This window comes from Culex pipiens, chromosome 3, assembly GCF_016801865.2.
Source record: "Culex pipiens pallens isolate TS chromosome 3, TS_CPP_V2, whole genome shotgun sequence".
Lineage (NCBI taxonomy): Eukaryota > Metazoa > Arthropoda > Insecta > Diptera > Culicidae > Culex > Culex pipiens.
In genome coordinates, this window is record NC_068939.1 from 18,803,132 (window position 1) to 18,821,497 (window position 18,366).

At 35.4% G+C, this 18,366-nt stretch overlaps 2 protein-coding genes across 12 annotated transcripts in view; one reads left to right on the forward strand and one right to left on the reverse strand.

Moving 5' to 3' along the window:
• Positions 1-18,366, forward strand: part of LOC120423649 (calmodulin-binding transcription activator 1-like) — a 380,253-nt gene that overhangs the window by 139,585 nt on the left and 222,302 nt on the right. The window lies entirely within an intron of this gene.
• On the reverse strand, positions 16,687-18,356 carry LOC120423650 (UDP-glycosyltransferase UGT5-like). The gene is made up of 2 exons (XM_039587533.2): positions 17,498-18,356; positions 16,687-17,443 (listed from the first exon to the last, which is right to left on the reverse strand). The coding sequence occupies exons 1-2, from the start codon at positions 18,329-18,331 to the stop codon at positions 16,709-16,711; spliced, it is 1,569 nt and encodes a 522-aa protein (XP_039443467.1). The 5' UTR covers positions 18,332-18,356; the 3' UTR covers positions 16,687-16,708.

Sequence of the window (18,366 nt, forward strand, 5' to 3'; positions counted from 1 at the left end):
TGCAACGCAGTAGGCCGGGCCGCTTTAATGAGTGTAATACACTTCGGGGGTTCTCGAAAGTACTGCAATCATTAATAATGACAAGAAGGAACTTGAGGCGTAATCTAACCATAAGTTCTTCCCGGATGCTTTCTTCGGACTGTCTGCGCTTGTGTTCGATTAAATTAGAGATTAGATGAATTTACGATCCACACTTTTAACATTTGAATGCAAAAAGTGTTTAAAAATGCATTATACACCTGTCGAGTTGTTTTGCAATCATTATTTTTCAAAATACCTACTTTTTTGCGGTGCGTTGGAATTTCATAACAATAAATCAAAATATGTTTAATCCAGCCCAAACATGCTAAATATGATTGTCAATGCAGAAAAACGCGTTTTAGATTGTTTTCAGTTGGTTTGACTTCTATTTTCATTGAGATTAGATTAGAGATTAGATAAGATTAGAAACGATTAGATAAGATTAGATAAGATAAGATAAGATAAGATTAGATAAGATTAGATAAGATTAGATAAGATTAGATAAGATTAGATAAGATTAGATAAGATTAGATAAGATTAGATAAGATTAGATAAGATTAGATAAGATTAGATAAGATTAGATAAGATTAGATAAGATTAGATAAGATTAGATAAGATTAGATAAGATTAGATAAGATTAGATAAGATTAGATAAGATTAGATAAGATTAGATAAGATTAGATAAGATTAGATAAGATTAGATAAGATTAGATAAGATTAGATAAGATTAGATAAGATAAGATAAGATTAGATAAGATTAGATAAGATTAGATAAGATTAGATAAGATTGAATAAGATTAGATAAGATTAGATAAGATTATTGATCTTAAAAAAATACCAAAAATGATTGATTCGAAAAAAATATATTTCGTGTTGTTTTATCTTTTTAGTTTAAACGATAAATACGAAATAAGAACTTATTTTAATGTTTATGATTTATTGATGTAAATAACATTCATTTTTTTCGAAGATGCTTCTGAAATCCGTTTTCAAGATACAGATTTTAAAATATTTCGATAACATTTAAGTTAGGTCAGCAGCCAATTTTTAGCAAATTCGCTTTTCCGGTGAGATTGACAACGTTAACAAAGTTTCTTTAAAATCTTAAATCGTTGTTCGAAGTCTCAGAGAATGGTTTTGTAGCTTTATATTCGTTTTTATCATATAGGCAGCTTTTGGACATAAAAAACCCTCATAAATTGATTTAACTTAAGACAGGTTTGCCAGATTATAAAAAAGTTATGTCTATAAACCAAGATTCCGGAAGATATTTTCCAAAATTTTCACGATATCTTGATTTTATGTTTACTTAAGTTCTCATACCATTAAACAGAGTTGCTAGATTTTCTGTAATTAATCTTCTAGATATTCGAAAATAAAAAATAAAAATATTTGCTTAAAATTTCTTCGACATTCAATAACTTTAACAATTTACTAACTCATTCCCATCACTGCCCGTCCCGTCCTTAGCGGAGCGATGAAGAAGTGCTGTTGATGGTTGGCATTTAACGTCGTCATCGCCATCGTCAACAGTAGTGTTCTGAAGAGTTTCTCCCCACCCTTGCTTGCCGCTCCTCAAGGACTGGACTGGTGGCCAAGGGTTTCCAGCAAGGCCTCAGACTGGCAAGTAATTAATAATTACTTTGATTTTTAGCTGGTAATTAAGTAATTATTTAATTACTTAGTAATTCATGGTAATTAGAGTAATTTAATGTAAATAATTGGTAATTAAAGTAATTTTTGAGTAATTTAAGTAATTGATTTTTTTTAATTGTACTTCAACGAAACTATTTACTATTTATATATAATCTATTATAACTAAGGCTACCAACTCTTGCTGAGCAAAAATCCGTTTACTATACCGATATGACACCATGGTATAACAAAAAATGTCAAGGAATTATTTAGATAAATTTGGAAATTAAAACTATTATTGTTAAACGTTTAAAAGTTTACGAAATGTCAAAATGTTTTTTTTTCAGTGTTTTCACGAAAACATTTCTAGAGTTTATTTCTTTTCTAAAGGTTTTCACAATCTTTAGAAAGCCTTTTGATCTTTTACTTGTATTTGATAAAAATATGTTTTGCAAGGATTTTGAAAAGAACAATTATTGACAATCAAGTTTGAACTGAGGGAAACCCGGAAAATTATGCAAGTTATCCCTTTAAAATCAAATTGACCGTTAAATAAAAATGTCTAATAAGCAAAAGCTTTGGCCCAATCAAAATAGCAATGAAATTTTTAAAAAGTTGTCAAAATTCCGTACAAACCAAAAAAAAAATCAAAAAAAAAAAATCCGTATTATGCGAAAAATTCCGGCCTGTGTAAAATCCGCGGAGAAGGTCGAAAATCCGTACGGTAAGGAAAAAATCAGTACAGTTGGTAGCCTTAATTATAACAGTATTTTCAAAAAAAAAATCAAATCAAATTATTCGCTCTACAGCATTGCCTTGGCGTTCTCGATTGCGAGATTCCTACTCGAAACTAGGTGTTCGAAGGCTTGATTGTTGAGGCAATTGCAAACCTCTTTTTACACCTTAGCTTCCATCCACCCCGGGATTCGAACTGATGACCTTTGGATTGTTAGTCCAACTGCCTACCAGCGACTCCACCGAGGCAGGACCCAGGGAGACTGAGCTAACGACCTAACCTTTTTTTTAGGTTAGTCCGGGGCCAACATTTACTTCCCGTCCGACGGAAGGCGTGATCAGACAAATCTCGTCTCGAAAAATGCCACCGGGACCGTCTGGGATCGAACCCAGGCCGACTGGGTGAGAGGCAATCACGCTTACCCCTACACCACGGTCCCGGTTGATAACAGTATTTTATTGATTCCAAATAAGAGTGAATAACAAAGATTAAAAAAGACTGGTTCTGTATGTAGAAGGCCTTATTCACCATAGTTCTCTCCTAAAACTCTCCTAAAATTTATTTTTATCATTTTGTTTATCGAAGCTGATTAACAACAAAAAGCAACGCCATGATATATTTCCCAGTGATTTTTTTTTGTGAATCCGAAATCTATTCATTTTTATTTAATAATTAATAAAATATGTTTTTTTTTGCAAGAACTACATTAGAATTGATTAATTTTTTATGCTTTTCCTGAAAATGTGCTATTTTCCCGAAAAATGCCCAATAATAATTTTTGAAAGAGCTACCCAAGTAACCAAACAGCACTAAATCGTGTCACTGTTCAGCACTACCAGCGCTTTAAGAGCTGCGAGCAAAAGCTAATCAGTTTTCGTATCTGCACTAACAGCGCTTTTCCAGCAGATTTGCAGCTGAGTTTGGACTTTATATTTCTGATTTCCAGCTAGGCCCCTACTGGTGTTGTTCCAACCCTGCAAAATGTCAAAAAAAAAAATGGAGAGGCAAAAATGTTGTTGTCTCTTTTTCTCTCTTCTCTGCTTCTCTCAATTCTATTTTCGGGTTGTTTACTACTTTGCCGACTCAGCTGACCGAGTGGGGAAGTTGAATTATTTGCTTAAACTTGCGGTGTTGACGATTTGATGCTGGGAATTGATGTGGTCCTGGTGATTCCTGTGACTGTGTCCTCACGGCTAAACGGGGAATGAATTTCCCAGTATGATTTCAGACCTATAAAACTGTTTCGTTGGTGAGTTAAATGCTCCATCTCAATGCAGATTTCTCATGCTCTAAAATATAAACATTTATATTGTAATTGTAATTGTAATTGATTGTTTATTTGTGACGAGAGCCTGTTAGTTTACAACTTTTTATCAGGTTAAGGAGGTAACTTTAAGATAGAAAACGGAGATAAATAAACCAACCAAATGGTTCCAAATAAAGCTAAAAATCCAAGTTAGATGCGGAAGGCTTAAACTAGTTGTTTAACACAGCTTTTAAACGAAAATAGGGTTGTTTTTGTCTTTGCCTCGATCGGCAATCCGTTCCAGCAAGTGGCTCCGTACACCAGTACACTTTTCCCACTGGAAGTAGTGTGTCTGGGGATGATGAAACAGCGCGCTCGTTCCAGTTGTCCTCGCTGCACGTGCTGCTGGATGTACTCGGGAAGGCTGCCGTGGTACGCTTGCCGCATGAAGCAGCAGATCCTTAGGCGTTGATTGGACGGCAAATCCACTCCCAGGATGTTGTCGCGAACAGCTGCTGTTGTGTCTCGTCGTCGGAGGCCGTAGACGAACCGTACGGCCGACTTGAAGCAGCGATGCAGCTGTCCTTTCAGTGCAGCTGACAGGCCCGGAGTGTAGATGATATCGCCGTAGGAGAAGATCGGCATCACCACCGCCTGCACCAACTTGAGTCTAGTCTGCGTTGACAGTACCGAGCCAAACCGGCGGAAAGTTCGTAGCACATTGTACGTTTTCATCACCACATCGTTCACTTGAGGCTTCCAGGTCAGGTTCCGATCCAATTTGAGCCCAAGGTTGACTACGGTCTCCGACAGCGGAACAGTTTGTCCACAGAAGGTGATGTTTGTTTGTGGTTCGACGATCCCGGTCTTGCAAAAAACGATCGCCTGGGTTTTTTTCGGGTTGGGCGCAAGCCACTTAGCCACTACGAAGTTTCGGTAATATTGAGGAAAAACACTTTTTTTGGCAGATTTAGGATAATTTATTAAAGCTTTAAAGATAATAATTGCACAGCCCCCAGAACACACATGCCAGAGAGTTGGGGGACGTTCCTTGAGATGTTCCTTTTTGTCGTCGTTTTTTGTTACTATCCACAAGCTTACCGGGAAATGTCCATGCGATGTCCACTGGGTTTACGAAGCCGGATGATCCAGCTTTGACGAAATGAAATCTCTGCTTTCCTCCATTTCCGTAAATATTCGTCTGGTCGCGAAGGCCTCCGGAACAGTAGAAGTTGATACCTGAAATTTTGTTCATCCTGAAACATGTTTCTTTCTTTGATTAGAATATACTTTAAAATGATGAAATGATGAAAAGGCTTACCAACAGATGAAAACAGCGAACAATTTCTTCACCCAAAGATATCTCTTCCAAGCTGTCGGCATTTTGCTCCTGGCTCGATTTATTTTGGTTAAATGGATGAAAGAGTAGGAAATATATTTAGTTTTACTTCTTGGTGCTGTCTCTTTCGCTCTTACACGAAACAATATAGTGTTGCCAGTTTGATGAAATATTGTGTTGCAGTGTTGCCAGTGGCAGCATCAAATGAGCTCTATTTCAGCTTCATTTAGAGCATTTGTTTTAGAGCTGATTTGTGTTGAGCTTAGCTGTTTTATGACTAATTTGCTTTTCTGTGCTGTTAAGCAGCCAATTTATGATTTCTTTTAGTGCTGGGTGGTTACTTGGGTATTTATTAATAATTTAGTTTAGAACCGTAGAAATGAATACTTAAATTTAAATTAAATGTTTTTTGTCGTAGTGAAAAGTAATTAAGTAATTTATGTAATTAATCAGTTTGGACCAGTAATTTGAGTAATTAATTGGCAGACTGGCAAGTAATAAACGCTTCTGGAAACCCTTGCTGGTGGCCATCTGTCACCGGCTTGTCCGCCCTTACTCCGGGGACTTTAAAATGAAATATGCTTTTCCCTGCTCTCGGCTCTTATCCCCGGGAAAGGGGAGTGGAGTGGGGTTTATGTGCTTTCTATGAAAATGCCGTCAGTCAGCGCTTCACGGGAGCTCATAATTTGCAATTTTATTTCGTTAATTTTATAACGATGATAATGTTTATTTATCTATGGGCCCTTCTTCGGGGTCATGAATAGATCCCCATTCATTACACACAGGAAGGGTCGAACCGTGGCCAAAATCTTCGCCAGCGTTGTCGCCCTGGAATGAAATAGTGAAATTTATACTCCATCAGTTTGGACAACTTTACGACAAGTCGCCCTTTTTGTGTTGCGGAAATGAACTAACCATTTAAGTAAATTGGCTGAATGAAGAACGTTTTTCTGTTCGGAGATGAGTGATGGAGCGGGTTGCAATTTTACTGTTTCTGATGAAAAATTGAAGAATTTGGGAAAACAGAATGTTAATTTAATTTTGATAAAAATTTTAAAATTGTAGAGAATTACTCTACTGAGAATCATTAAATAATAAAAAAATGTCGAAAGAACTACCATTCAATTAAAATTAGCTCAATTATCACTTCTGCACACTCTCATCTCCAAACTGTAATTTGTATGCCTTGCTCATCGTTAGCTGCCCCAAACTAAAGACACACGTGGATCCTTTCACGTGCTCGCCGGACTCGTCCTCAAAGAAGCAGCAGCAACAACCTACACGTCGTCCTCTTTTTTTCGAGAGGCAGATCCTTTTTAACCCCTCCTCCCCACGACCCAATCAAATTAATTATTGATTGGCAGTTTGGTTATTGCATTAATTGAATTCGACACCCCGAGACACTCAACAGGAAACGACGAACGGGAGAAAAAGGTCCTTTCGCTAGATGTGTGATCATGTGTGTGTGTGTGTGGTGTAGGCAATTCATTAGGACACGGTCCTCGTCGTTGTTGGCGTTGTCCTCCCGGGTACAAAAAGTGGCAGGTTTTGGACTAGCCGATGGCACCGAATACGTGGAGCACCGCAAAACCGCAAAGCTCCGGACCTTGAAGGTGGTCGAGGCGGGTCATTCTGGGACGTGCGAAGTTCGATCGATTTTTTTGATTTTTTCTAATTTTGATTTCTTTTCATTTCATATTTTTCTTAATTTTAAAACCTCAATATAATTTCATTAAAAACATGTAGATGATATTTTGAAGTTTTTGTATCATTATTTCTATCGACATTCGACAGACAACAACCTTCCTCAAATGTGTTCATCAAACAGAAGACAATGTTCAAGTTCGGCACTTTCTCAAATCTCGTCCTACCCACAAATGATCAGCGTCCTCAAACGTCTCAATCGAAACCAAAAGACAAAAATATAGGGCTTATAGCAAAAAGTACACTTTTTCCTTCTTATTCTGCCGACAGCATCGAAAAAGGTTAAAAATCGCTGACTGGCAATAGAAGTAGTGACAATTTTCGCCTTTTTCCTTCACCACCGACAAGCAAAAACTGATGATATCGGCTAGAACAGGCCACTTTTGGAGCGGGGGGAAAGAAGACATAAATCCACTTTAGCTCCTTCTCGAACGGAATCCCTAACTTGGCTGTGACCCATCTGGCCACGGTCGGCTGGGTGTTGATTTTGGCCGGAACGAATCCCTGCCCTTTTTTACTATTTGGGTTCAGCGTGTGTGGCTGTGTTTTGATATTTTTATTCAATCTACTTGTGGGTTTTTGTGTTTACTTTCGGCGAAGGGAGAGCGTTTTTGGGCAATTGTTGCAACATAGACAACAAAAGTGCAATGTTTGAGGACGTGTTGCATTTTTTAACACAAGATTTACTTTTTTATGTAGTCCTTTTCGGGAACAGTTTTGTTCAAATGGAGTACTACCTAATCTTATTTGTACTTTCATTAATATTGAAGTTGACGATTTTTGCTATGATTTATTTCAAATTGTTTTCAGAGCTTTAAAAAAAACATTACAAGGTTACAGATCTGGCGACTCTATCACAAGATATTAATATATGCGAGGAAAAAAAAAATCTTTGCGACCTGAAGTCTCGCATTTCCATGAAAAAAAAACCCTCCAGAAACGATGTTTTCAAAATTGTTGAATTTGAAAGATCTTTTTGGGGATCATCCATAAACCACGCAGTATTTACATGCAGCTTTCTAACCATCGAAGACCCTACGATGTAAAAATTCACCAAAAAGCATTTTTTAAACCAGTTTTGAATATTGAAATACTTTCAGAAACGAGAACTTTTAATTGTCGTAAATTCTTGGGATTGATGATTCTACTTGTTTCATGTTACTTTCCCGAGCAGGTAGAAATAACTGGAAAAGTCCAAGCCTTGTTAATGTCAGGAGGTCAAGATTTGTTATTAATATTCCCAGATTGACTTTTAAAATAACATTGAATAATAAAAGAGATTTGTTCGAAAAATAGCTCATTCTGTTATCAAAAATTGACATGAAAATTCTATAATAGAGAAAAAAAGGATCCCGATAACTCAATTAATTATTGGTGAAATTAGGTTTTTGCAACAGTAAATAACTGATTTTGATATTGTTTTCTAATGACTTGCTTATTTTAAATTTTGAACCTAACCTTTTTCCAATTAAATATTACATATTTTAAAATGCTGAATTTTATCAATAAACGTTGGCTGACGGCATTCAAAATTTATTCAACTTTTGATAAAATATAAAATTTAAATGAAACATGGAAAACTATCCATGAGAAAATAACCAAAATAGTTAACTTGAAAAAAATCCATGTTGGGTACTTTCTAGCAATATAAAAAATACTAGATTATGTTTTGCATAACACCCTTAGAAAACTTTGGGACAAATTAATGATTTTATAACAATAATTAAAAAAATCACCTTCAATTTTGAAACAATTTATACAAGTTTTGAAATAAAGACATTTTCCTGGCCAACATTTTATCCTAAAAAAATGATCAAAACTTTACCATAGTTCTAGCCATATTTAGCTGAATTAAAAGTAATACTTAGGTTATGGAAAATTGGTCGAAATTTGCCCCCAGTTAAAGTTAAATTTAGCAATAAAAAATAACAAATTTGGTTATTACTGCTGAAACATCAATTAAGAGAAGTAAAGATTTTCATAGAATAAAAGTTGCTCAAAATTACCTCCTAAACAAGGAAAGAATATTTTTGTTTGAAAACGCGGTGACCACGTGGCTTATGGACGACCCCTTTTACGAATCTGTAAGTCGACCAACTTTTTTTCTGCTCCTGTAAATGTAAATGTATTATTAGTTAAAAACTTTATGCCAGAGCACAGCCAGAAGAAATAGTTGCTTGTTTGTTTTAGCTTTTAAACTTTCCGATTTCGGACAATTTTAATATTTTTTAAAGGCGGTAAAATCTGGAAAAATCGCTGCTGTAAAGCAATTTCAAATTGTATTTGATTTTCTTGTTCCCAAAAAAAATCATGAGGCAAAAAAATATTTTATATTATTTTTTTTGTAACAAAAAACTTTGATTATTTTTTTTCATTTCCAAACATTTATTTCCGCTTGTTTAACAAAACTTAGTGGACTTTTTTATTTCAAAAATCACGTTTAAATGTTTGTTTAACTAAGTTTATAACCCTTTGATTTAGAAATACATTATTTTGTGTACAATTTTTTTTATGAAAAAGTAAATTTATACTGTTCCACAATCAATGTGAAACTTATTTTACTTAAAATGTATTTTAATTTAAAGATACTTGTAAATCCAGTTTTTCCAGTTTCTGATTTTATTTGTTCTTTATGGAAAATTGCCCACAGAAATAAAAAAATGTAGTCCGTTTTCCTATTAAATGTGTTTTTTTGCATTTTCCCAGTAATTATAAGTCAGGCCGTTGCTAATATTTTTTGAAATTAATTTAAAAAAAAAAAACAAATAATTATAATTTAAAATAACAAGCCATGGTATTAATATTTGAATGAAAAAAGTCTTTTAGAATGCATTTTACCCCTGCCCAGTTGTTTTACAATCATTAGTTTTCGAAATATCCATGTATTAACTATTTTTTTTTCACCGAATAAAAACATTTTGCGGTGTGCTGTACATAAGAATTCTAAAAAAAAAATATTTTTGATCGATCCCAGACATGCTAAATATGATTCTAAACGCAGGAAAATGCATTTCAAATTGTTATGATGGTTAGACTTCTATTTCCAATAAAATTTTGAAGTTTTTTTAGAAAATGATTAAAATATTTGCAACGGCCTAATTTAATTTCAAAACTATAAAAAAAATGATCAAAACATATTTCCTGAGGTGATTTTAACTCTTCTCTACCAAGCTAAGTTTGACTTCGAACCATTCCAAAAGCCAATTGGGTACTAAAGCCCTATGTCAATTTTTATGTGCAACGGTAAAAATACGATTAAAAACCATTTCTGATCACTTTTTTTCATTTTAATGCAAAAAAAAAATTGACAAGACAACATTTTTTGATGGATTAAGTCTGGTCCCCTTGGAACGAGCTGTCAAGTAGGAGCTTTTCTGTCAAGAAGGACCGCGAGATTAATTTTTCAAAATTGATTTAAAAATCCATTTCAAACTCTTTGTGGTCGTACAAAGGGTCATTGTACTCAGAAAAATAAGCTTTATCACTGTAAACAATAATATCAGCAATCTAAGCATCATTTTAGGACCCAATTGTAGTCACCTTATTTCATGATATCATAGATTCGACAAAGACGTCAAACTTTGGGAAAAAAATATTTTCAAGAAATTTGAGATAATATGATTATTTATGATAAAAAGCATAACTACTATCAGATCTTAAGTATTGTTAGACAGAATCTAAATTTCAGACACTCCTTATTCATAATTTTAAAATTAAAGCTTGAAATTCAAAATTTTACTTTATTTAAATTTTAGATTTTTTATAAATTTTTTGTTCTACAAAAAATGTTTGAGCTTTATGAAGCGTCAATGAAAACTTAGCAGAATTGAAATTACTTTCACAATCCTTTGGCAGTAATTAAGTCATTCCGCCAGGATTATCAAAAGAGATACGCATCTTTGTGACCATCTAGAAGTGCTCCCACGTGAATCTTTTGCAGAGCTTTGAAGTGCCACATCCCATCAACACTTTTAGTGCTCATGTCCAAAAAAAAACAACTGGAAGGAAGTGAGTTAACCTTTGAGTGCCCATGAATTTAATTATACGTTTTATTATTGAATTTATTTGAACTGGCAACATTTATTTAAGAAAGATTTGATAAAATAAAAAAAGGTAGATTTATTAAAATTTATATTTTAACGATGGCAGTCGAGGAAAGGCTGCTGCCAACCAACCCAGCTAAGCTAATTAGTGTCTACGAAAGAGGACGGAAAGCCAGCCAACGACGCTGTCCTGAAGGACAGCCAACCTTTGATGTCGACTCGTGAGTGGGCTTACGCCCACTCAACTCTCGGGCCGGCCCGGGTCTCGGTGGAACCCGTGTCCTCATCCGTCATCGTTACTGGGAAATTAAGGGGACACCGTAAAAAAGTGTTTTTTTTTTGTTTTTGAGATTTTTTTTTGTGATATGCTATATTTGAAAAGTTGTTAATCAATTTGAAAAAAATCCGTGTTTCCAGTTATGTTGAAAAATTTTCAACGGTGCACTTTTAGAGAAATCCTTGATTATGATAAGAGCTCGTCAAGTTGTTGCACCAGTTGACACCTACTTGGGACTGAAAAGGACGAGTTGAGCCCTTGGTGCGTTGAATTGCTTCATTATTCAGACATTTGTCAGTCTGCCGAGTCTGAGCAAGAGTTGACAGCGAGGCGTCCCAAGTCCCATTTGATGGGGGCCCCGTTGCAACACGGGCACTGATTTGATCAATTTAAGATTAGGCCGACTTAATTTCCGGTAATGGGATTAACAATCAGGGCACAACCAGCGTTCGCGATGCAGCAGCAATTTTCACCGGCGAAACTTTTCTCGTGTTTCTCCTTTCGGCAGAAGAAATAAACGCAATAATTAGTCTCTTTATTTAAAGAAAAAAAGACTGTCCCCCGAATGACAGCCGGCGAGGACCGTCTAACGGTTTTGTGCTTCATTAAAAATTCGAGGCATGAAACCGAACCTTCAAAATTTTGAATAATTACTCCCTCGGAAAATGAACGAGCACTAACAGCAGAAAAAAAATGTCTCATGCCCTGAAAGGACAACTTTGACTGCTCTGAGAGTTGTTTCAATTTTCCGCTGGGAAAATCCGGGGGAGGGGGCGAACATACGAGCAGTGGGAGGCAATTGTTCGAACTTTTTAAAATTCAAAACAGTTGAGAGTTTGAACAGAAAAAAAAACTTTCAACTAAAACATCAAAACTACTTGTGTATCTCTGTGTCTTTATTGGTATGCCATGCAATTGAGGGTTACTTTTCGGTTTTTGGGAAAAATTTGAAATTAGAAATTTATAAAAAAAATGATATCTGAAGAAATACACACAAAAAAGTTAAATTAAATGTTTGAAAATTGTATGTTTTCTTTAAAAAAATATTATTCAAAAATATCACTAGGTGGATTAACCTCCCCAAGTCTCAGAAGTACTCAAAGTTGCACTTTGTTTCGGTGCACGAGCCAATAAGGAAATGCAAGCAAAAAAAAGAAGGAGTGCAAAACAATTTTGTGTCTTGTTTCTTTTTTTTCTCCTGAGTTCTATCTAAACCACAACAGAAAGAGTTCGCCGATGGCACAGCCAGCAACGGAAGCAAGAGGACACACCCGACCGGAAAACCTCGGAATGACTGACAGGATAATGTTTGGGTCAAATATTTGAGTTCGTGGCGGAAAGTTTTCCGTTGCGAGAGCAGCCCAGTGACTGCCGCCGGTTCGTCGTCGTTTGTTGATTGGAATTGCTCCTCAAAGTGGAGGGGCGCTACGTACTTGAAGGAAACTAGGAAAGATTCGGCGAAGGATTTGCTTTGTTGGTTGAACAAGTTAGGCACTTTTGCGTTTAGTTTATTTGCCAACTTAGGTACGAAAAATGATACTTTTAGTTTGAAGAAATCTGTACAATTTAATTCAAATGAAGTCATTTTCTAGTATTTTTTTATGAATCTGTTACATTTCGCCAAAAAGACATTTTGCTAACTAGGCATTTCGCCTAAAGCCGGAACATCGTTTTTTTGCATGATGTTTGAACTGTTTTATCTCAAATAAAGCAAAATCTCACAAAAACTTTTTTCGAAAAACTTTTTAATGTTTAATAGAATGCAAAAAAAAACCACAGAATGATTTTGATTTTTTTTCTCATCAAAATAATTCAAAGAACTTTTCTAGTTGGAAAAAAAATGCAAATCAGCAATTCAATTTGAAATTCCAACCATTTTACAAAAAAAAAGGTGATTATTTGTCAAGTTACTGACAATGTTTAAAAAAATCAGAATATTTTTTTTTCATGAGAACTCTTCAACTTTGATTCCAAGGAACTGTTCATATTTGTTAGTTATAAAAACTCTCAAAAATAAATTTTTAAATATTATTTTTAAATAAGAAGTTGAAATTGAGTAGTTTTTTACGTTTTCGCAAATCTACTTCTCTTTGTATACTGTGATTTGGATGAAAATTCGTACTTGTAATTCCTATATCAAAAGAAGTAATTTTGCATCATTATTTTTTCCATTCAATTTCGGGAGCTAGTCATAAAAAGAGTATGTAATTGTACGAAATTCGGTATCTTCAGAAGGAATTTTCTGATCAATTTTGAAATTTTGAGAAAAAATAGGTACATGAAAAAAAACGATTTCTTATTTTTATTTTTACTTGAAAAATTGATTTCCCATAAAAAAATTTTTTATTTAAGAAATTTTCGAAATGTTTCAAGGGACTAAAAAAGACATCTTTTGAAAATGTCGAAAATTGGGCAAACAACTTTAAAAAAGTTATTTTCAAAAAACTACTACTTGAAAAAAAAAATCAGAAAAGGTGCAAAAACTTTATACAATTTTCCCTCTGAGATTTTGAAAATTGGTCAATTATTTTTTGAGAAGAAAGAAAAATGGAAATGAGTATTTCTAAGTGTCTCCTAACTAGTCAGTAATTTTCAACAGACGATATCTCGGAAACTATTGGTTCGATCTTCAATGTTAAATAATGAAACTTTTGACAAAATTTTAGATCTTTTTTATGACAATAATTTCATTATTTAAAATTTATGCATAATTTTTGAAAAGGTCTACAAATAGAAAAATTTTGTCATTTCATATTTCGGGCAAAAAAGCTAAATAAAAAAATTAAATTATTTTTACTGAAAAGATCAGAAAGTTTCTCAAATTTTCAATTGATAGTACTTAAATCAAACCAATGGTATTGAAATATCTTCAGTTAATAATTACAAGCTAATTAGCAAAAAAAACTCCTTTCATGAACTATTTTTAAAATAAAAAAAAACCCTAAAAAAATCAAAAAGGTGTGCCTAAAAGTAGCTATATCTTAAAAATGGTACATTTTATCAATAAAATTGTTAAGTACTTTTCGATTGCGAATTCAATTTTGCTTTAAAATTATATTTTGTACACTATTTTTACAAAAAATCATCCTTAAACACGCTCTATGGATCAAAATTTATCTTTTTAAGTCCCCTAAAACATATTAAAAAAATAAAAATAAAAGTTATTCTGGGAATTCAACTTGAAGGCATCAATCAAACCATGCACTTCAACGACCCCCAGATCTTTTGTTGTCTCTATTAAAAGCTTCTACTTTTAAGCATGAAAACTTAAATATTATTAAAGAGACGGGATTTTTTTTTCCATGTACCTATATTTCTAGGTCCAAATCTTAACCTACAACTTTGCCGAAGACAGCCAATCAATCAGATATCCCTTCTCATGAAACAGAATCTTATAAATTTACATACCCATTTTGTATGACCAGCCCTAAAAATTGTATAGAGATTTGTACGGAAAAACTAATAATGCAAAACAACTTCTTTCGAAAAAGTTTTATCTAAATCAAAAAATGAAAATCAAAATTGAGAAATTGTAGAGAACCACTCAATTATGTTCTTTTCTTAATTTTTTTTTTCAATTTTGGTTCCAAAGAACTGCTCATGTTTGTATCAAATAGGACTTCTCACAAATAAAATGGCACTATTTTCAAAAAAAAGTGACTGCAATTTAACAAAAAAAAAATAATTATAAGTCTTTTTTAATTCAGACATGTTTTTTGATCCGCTCATTTTTAAAAGGGAACTTCTCAGGCTTAAAAGAATGCAAAAATACACACAAAAATACTGTCTTTAAAAATACCTGCTTATTAAATAGAATGCATGCTTAAAGCCTTTTTTTCAAATTTTGTTGAATATAATCAACGCCGATTTTGCATGGAAACAAACCTTGATTTTCTCAATTCCACAAAAATCTCTTGTTGTTTTTAAAAATTTACTGTGACGTTTAGCGTTGATTCAACAAAAATCTTGATTTGCATATCAACAAAATGTTTTGTTGATTCAAATATGCCTTATTTTTCAGAGTGTATTAAAAAGACCTGATCAAGGTTTAAAAAATCAAAAACGCATTGAAATATTTTTTTAGGTCCAATTTATTTTTAAAGAGCTGCTTACTCCAAAAGAAACTCACAGTAATTAATAACAATTATATTCTGAAATATTTGAAAAACATTCTTATTTTGATAAAATGGTAAAACACATGGAACTTTTATTTCAAAAACAAATTGTTTTGTAAAAAATGTTATATGTTGAAAGGATTAAAAACTCGTACAAGTCATTATAATCAATAGAATTAAATGTATTAATTCCAATTTATTTTCAAAGAGCTGATTTTTTTTCAAAGCTTGTTTAGCTTGAATCAATGCAAAAAATCACAGAAATTATATTTAGTAAAAAAACAGCTTATTTACAAAAATTCAAAGAACTACACTTTTTTTAATGTTAAAGCTCGAGGAAATATTTTTTTTTGAAAATCCATTTTATTTTTAAAGAACTCCTCACGTTCAAAAGAAATGCTGAAAAAGAATGCACAAACTCACTGAAATGTATAAAAATAATCCTACTAAATAATTCAAAAAATAGTTTTCTGTCGATTTTTCTTCCATTCGGTGAAACGACTTTAGGCGGAATGTCCCGCACCCATAAAAATAAATATTTAATTTAGAAAAATAACCCAATATCCTTTTATTTTAGTTGCATAGACTTCTGTTTGAAAATATTTCAAGCACACCCCAGACGGGCCACGACCTGATTAATTATTCACATTAATGTGTTCATCTATTCCCAAGATCTTTTCATTAGCTTGACAGCTCATAAAAAGGCTTGCGATTTCCTTGCCGCGATAGCGCACCAACAGTCTTCAACTGCTCATAAAGGTAAATAAAAAATGATGTCCGCCATGACTGCCGTCCAAGATTTCCATCAGAAGCACCAGCACCACACTGATAGCTTTAATAATTTTCCAACCCTGTCACAACAAACCAGGGGGGGTTAATTTTTCACCCAACCTAATTGGAACCCGTTAATAAACCAGCCATTGGCCGTGACCGGCGACCGAATCCATTACCAGCAGTGTTGCCAGAAAATGAATTAGTCAGCCGAGAGTACACCCTTCGGGCCAATTTATGGGTTTTCTTGGCGACGCGCACGAACGCGTGGATCACTCCGTAAGTCCTAATGTTTACGATTACCCTTGTAAATATTTCATTCCGGAGCTCTGGAGCGAGGGAGGTTGTCCGCGGACAGGTCGTAAAGGGAGTTTAGGCCGTGGATGAACACCCCTTTTTGGTTGGTTCGTACATTTTTTCCTTCGAAGATGACCACAACTGGAGGCAGAAGGAAAAAAATGTGGAACGTGACGATTTTATGAGTCGCGACATGTTTTATTTGCGGGTCGTGGAACGTTTTGGAGCAGATTTAATGACCCCGTTTTGAGATGTTTTTTTGGCAGGACGGATGAGTCTCCGGGGGGTCATGACGGACGCGGTGGCGAAGCGGTTTTTCGGAGGGCAATTAAAGTGGGGGAGGAGTTACGGAGCGAACTCTTATCAGCGCAAGGTGAAGAGCAGACGCTTTGTACCACTAGTAGTAGAACAATCAGTGAATATATCTTATCAGCAGCGAAGACCTTTTATCAGTGACCTATTCTGAACAGTGATATTGCAAAAAAAAACGAATCATTTTCAATTTTGCTGAATCATGAGCAAATCTACGACCTCTTTTGTTTATTTCCTTTAGCTTTTTTAGATTTGAACAACTTTCTTAGTATAACTTTTGCAATGTAGAAGTTCAAAGAAGCTATTAACATAATTATCGCTAACAGAACCACGTAAACATCCAGTAGCTTGTACTGAAGCAATGACAGATCCATCGCCGGAGACCTCAAATGTGGAGCTCCTCCATGTCGGATTACGTAGTCAACCCAGTATACAGCAGTTTGTTGAGCTGTCAGTGGTCTATCGCGGAATCTCTGGGATATCAGCTGTGCGGTCTTCGTATACGAAGGAGTTCCCAAAACAGTGTTGATCGCTTTTGCAACGCTCTCTTCTGTAATATCATCGTAGTCCAGTAGATAGGAGTATCCAGCTCGTACTCCCTTCTCCACGTTCATCATTTGATCGCCAAAGATCGGGATTCCAACCATGGGCTTTCCATGAGTTAGAGACTCTGAAGTTCCAAGCAGTCCACCATGAGTGATGAACAGCTTCACTTTTGGATGCGCTAGGATGTCGTTTTGGGGCATCCACGCCTGAATCTTGACATTACCCGGTTGATTGGGAAGCGTTTCATCCTCAAACTTCCACAGCACACGTTCCTTCAGCGTGGAGAATACTTTGAGGAATGCGTTCCGTTTCTCTTCTGGGAAGAACTTGGACTTGAGATTGGATCCCATGCAGAAGTAGATCACACCGTGCTCGGCTTCGTCGAGGTATTTTTGAAGGTCCTTAAATGATACATTTATTGGTTACTTTTATCATCAATACTAGGAGATTCTTACCTCTGGTAACGCCTTAGGCTTCTCAACCTGAATCCCACCAACCTCGATCATGTTCGGCGCGTACGGTCTGGGACTGCTAACGCTGAAATGTTGATTCAGGAACACCAACGACACGTTCTGCATCTGCTCTTCAAACGAAATCTTTGCATTTGGGAATCCTTCTTTATACATTTGCTTCTGAACAGGCAAATAATACAACTCAAAAGCTAAACGATCCACAATCGTTGCCGCTACGTTCCCCAATCGCTCCCAAAACGACATCTGATCGGCGAAGCTGAGCAGAAAATGTGCTACATGCGACGGTGGCGCTGGCGTTCCCACCAGGTCATTGGTCCACATGGAGTTCCCAAACGTGGAGTACGTAATCAATGGGGCATCAAAGTGCTGCGCGAATCCGTACAGCGATTCCGTGAGGAACGTTTCCGCGATCACGAGATCAAACTTCTCATCCGACTTCAACAGCTCCACCACGTTCGGATGCTGAAGCACAAACTTGCAGACCACTTCCGGAAACATTCCGTACAGCACCATCAGCATGATGGCGAACGACCCGAAGCCGGATCCCTTGTACTTGAACATGTCCTCGTCTTGGCCGGCGGCCGCTTCCAGCATCCCGGTCAGCTCGATGTCGCGGTAGTGCTTCGGCGGGTTCTTCAGCGGGAACGGACTTATGACGGTCACTTCATGGCCGGCTTCCGCGAGGGTCTTCATGTACGCTGCTCCGATTATGTAGTGAGATTTGCCGGCCGTCGGAAGGATTCCGAGAATTTTGGCACCCTCGGACGAGCATACCAGCCCCAGCAGGGCCAGTGCAAGTAAAGCGCAAGAGTCCATGGTGACGGGCGAGCAACGACTGGTATGTTACGGTA

Bases quoted from the DNA above. Each gene is read 5' to 3' on its own strand.
- LOC120423650 (XM_039587533.2), bottom strand. From the start codon at position 18,331: ATGGACTCTTGCGCTTTACTTGCACTGGCCCTGCTGGGGCTGGTATGC. The intron at 17,444-17,497 runs GTAAGAATCTCC...GTATCATTTAAG, and splicing joins AGCCTAAGGCGTTACCAGAG to GACCTTCAAAAATACCTCGA.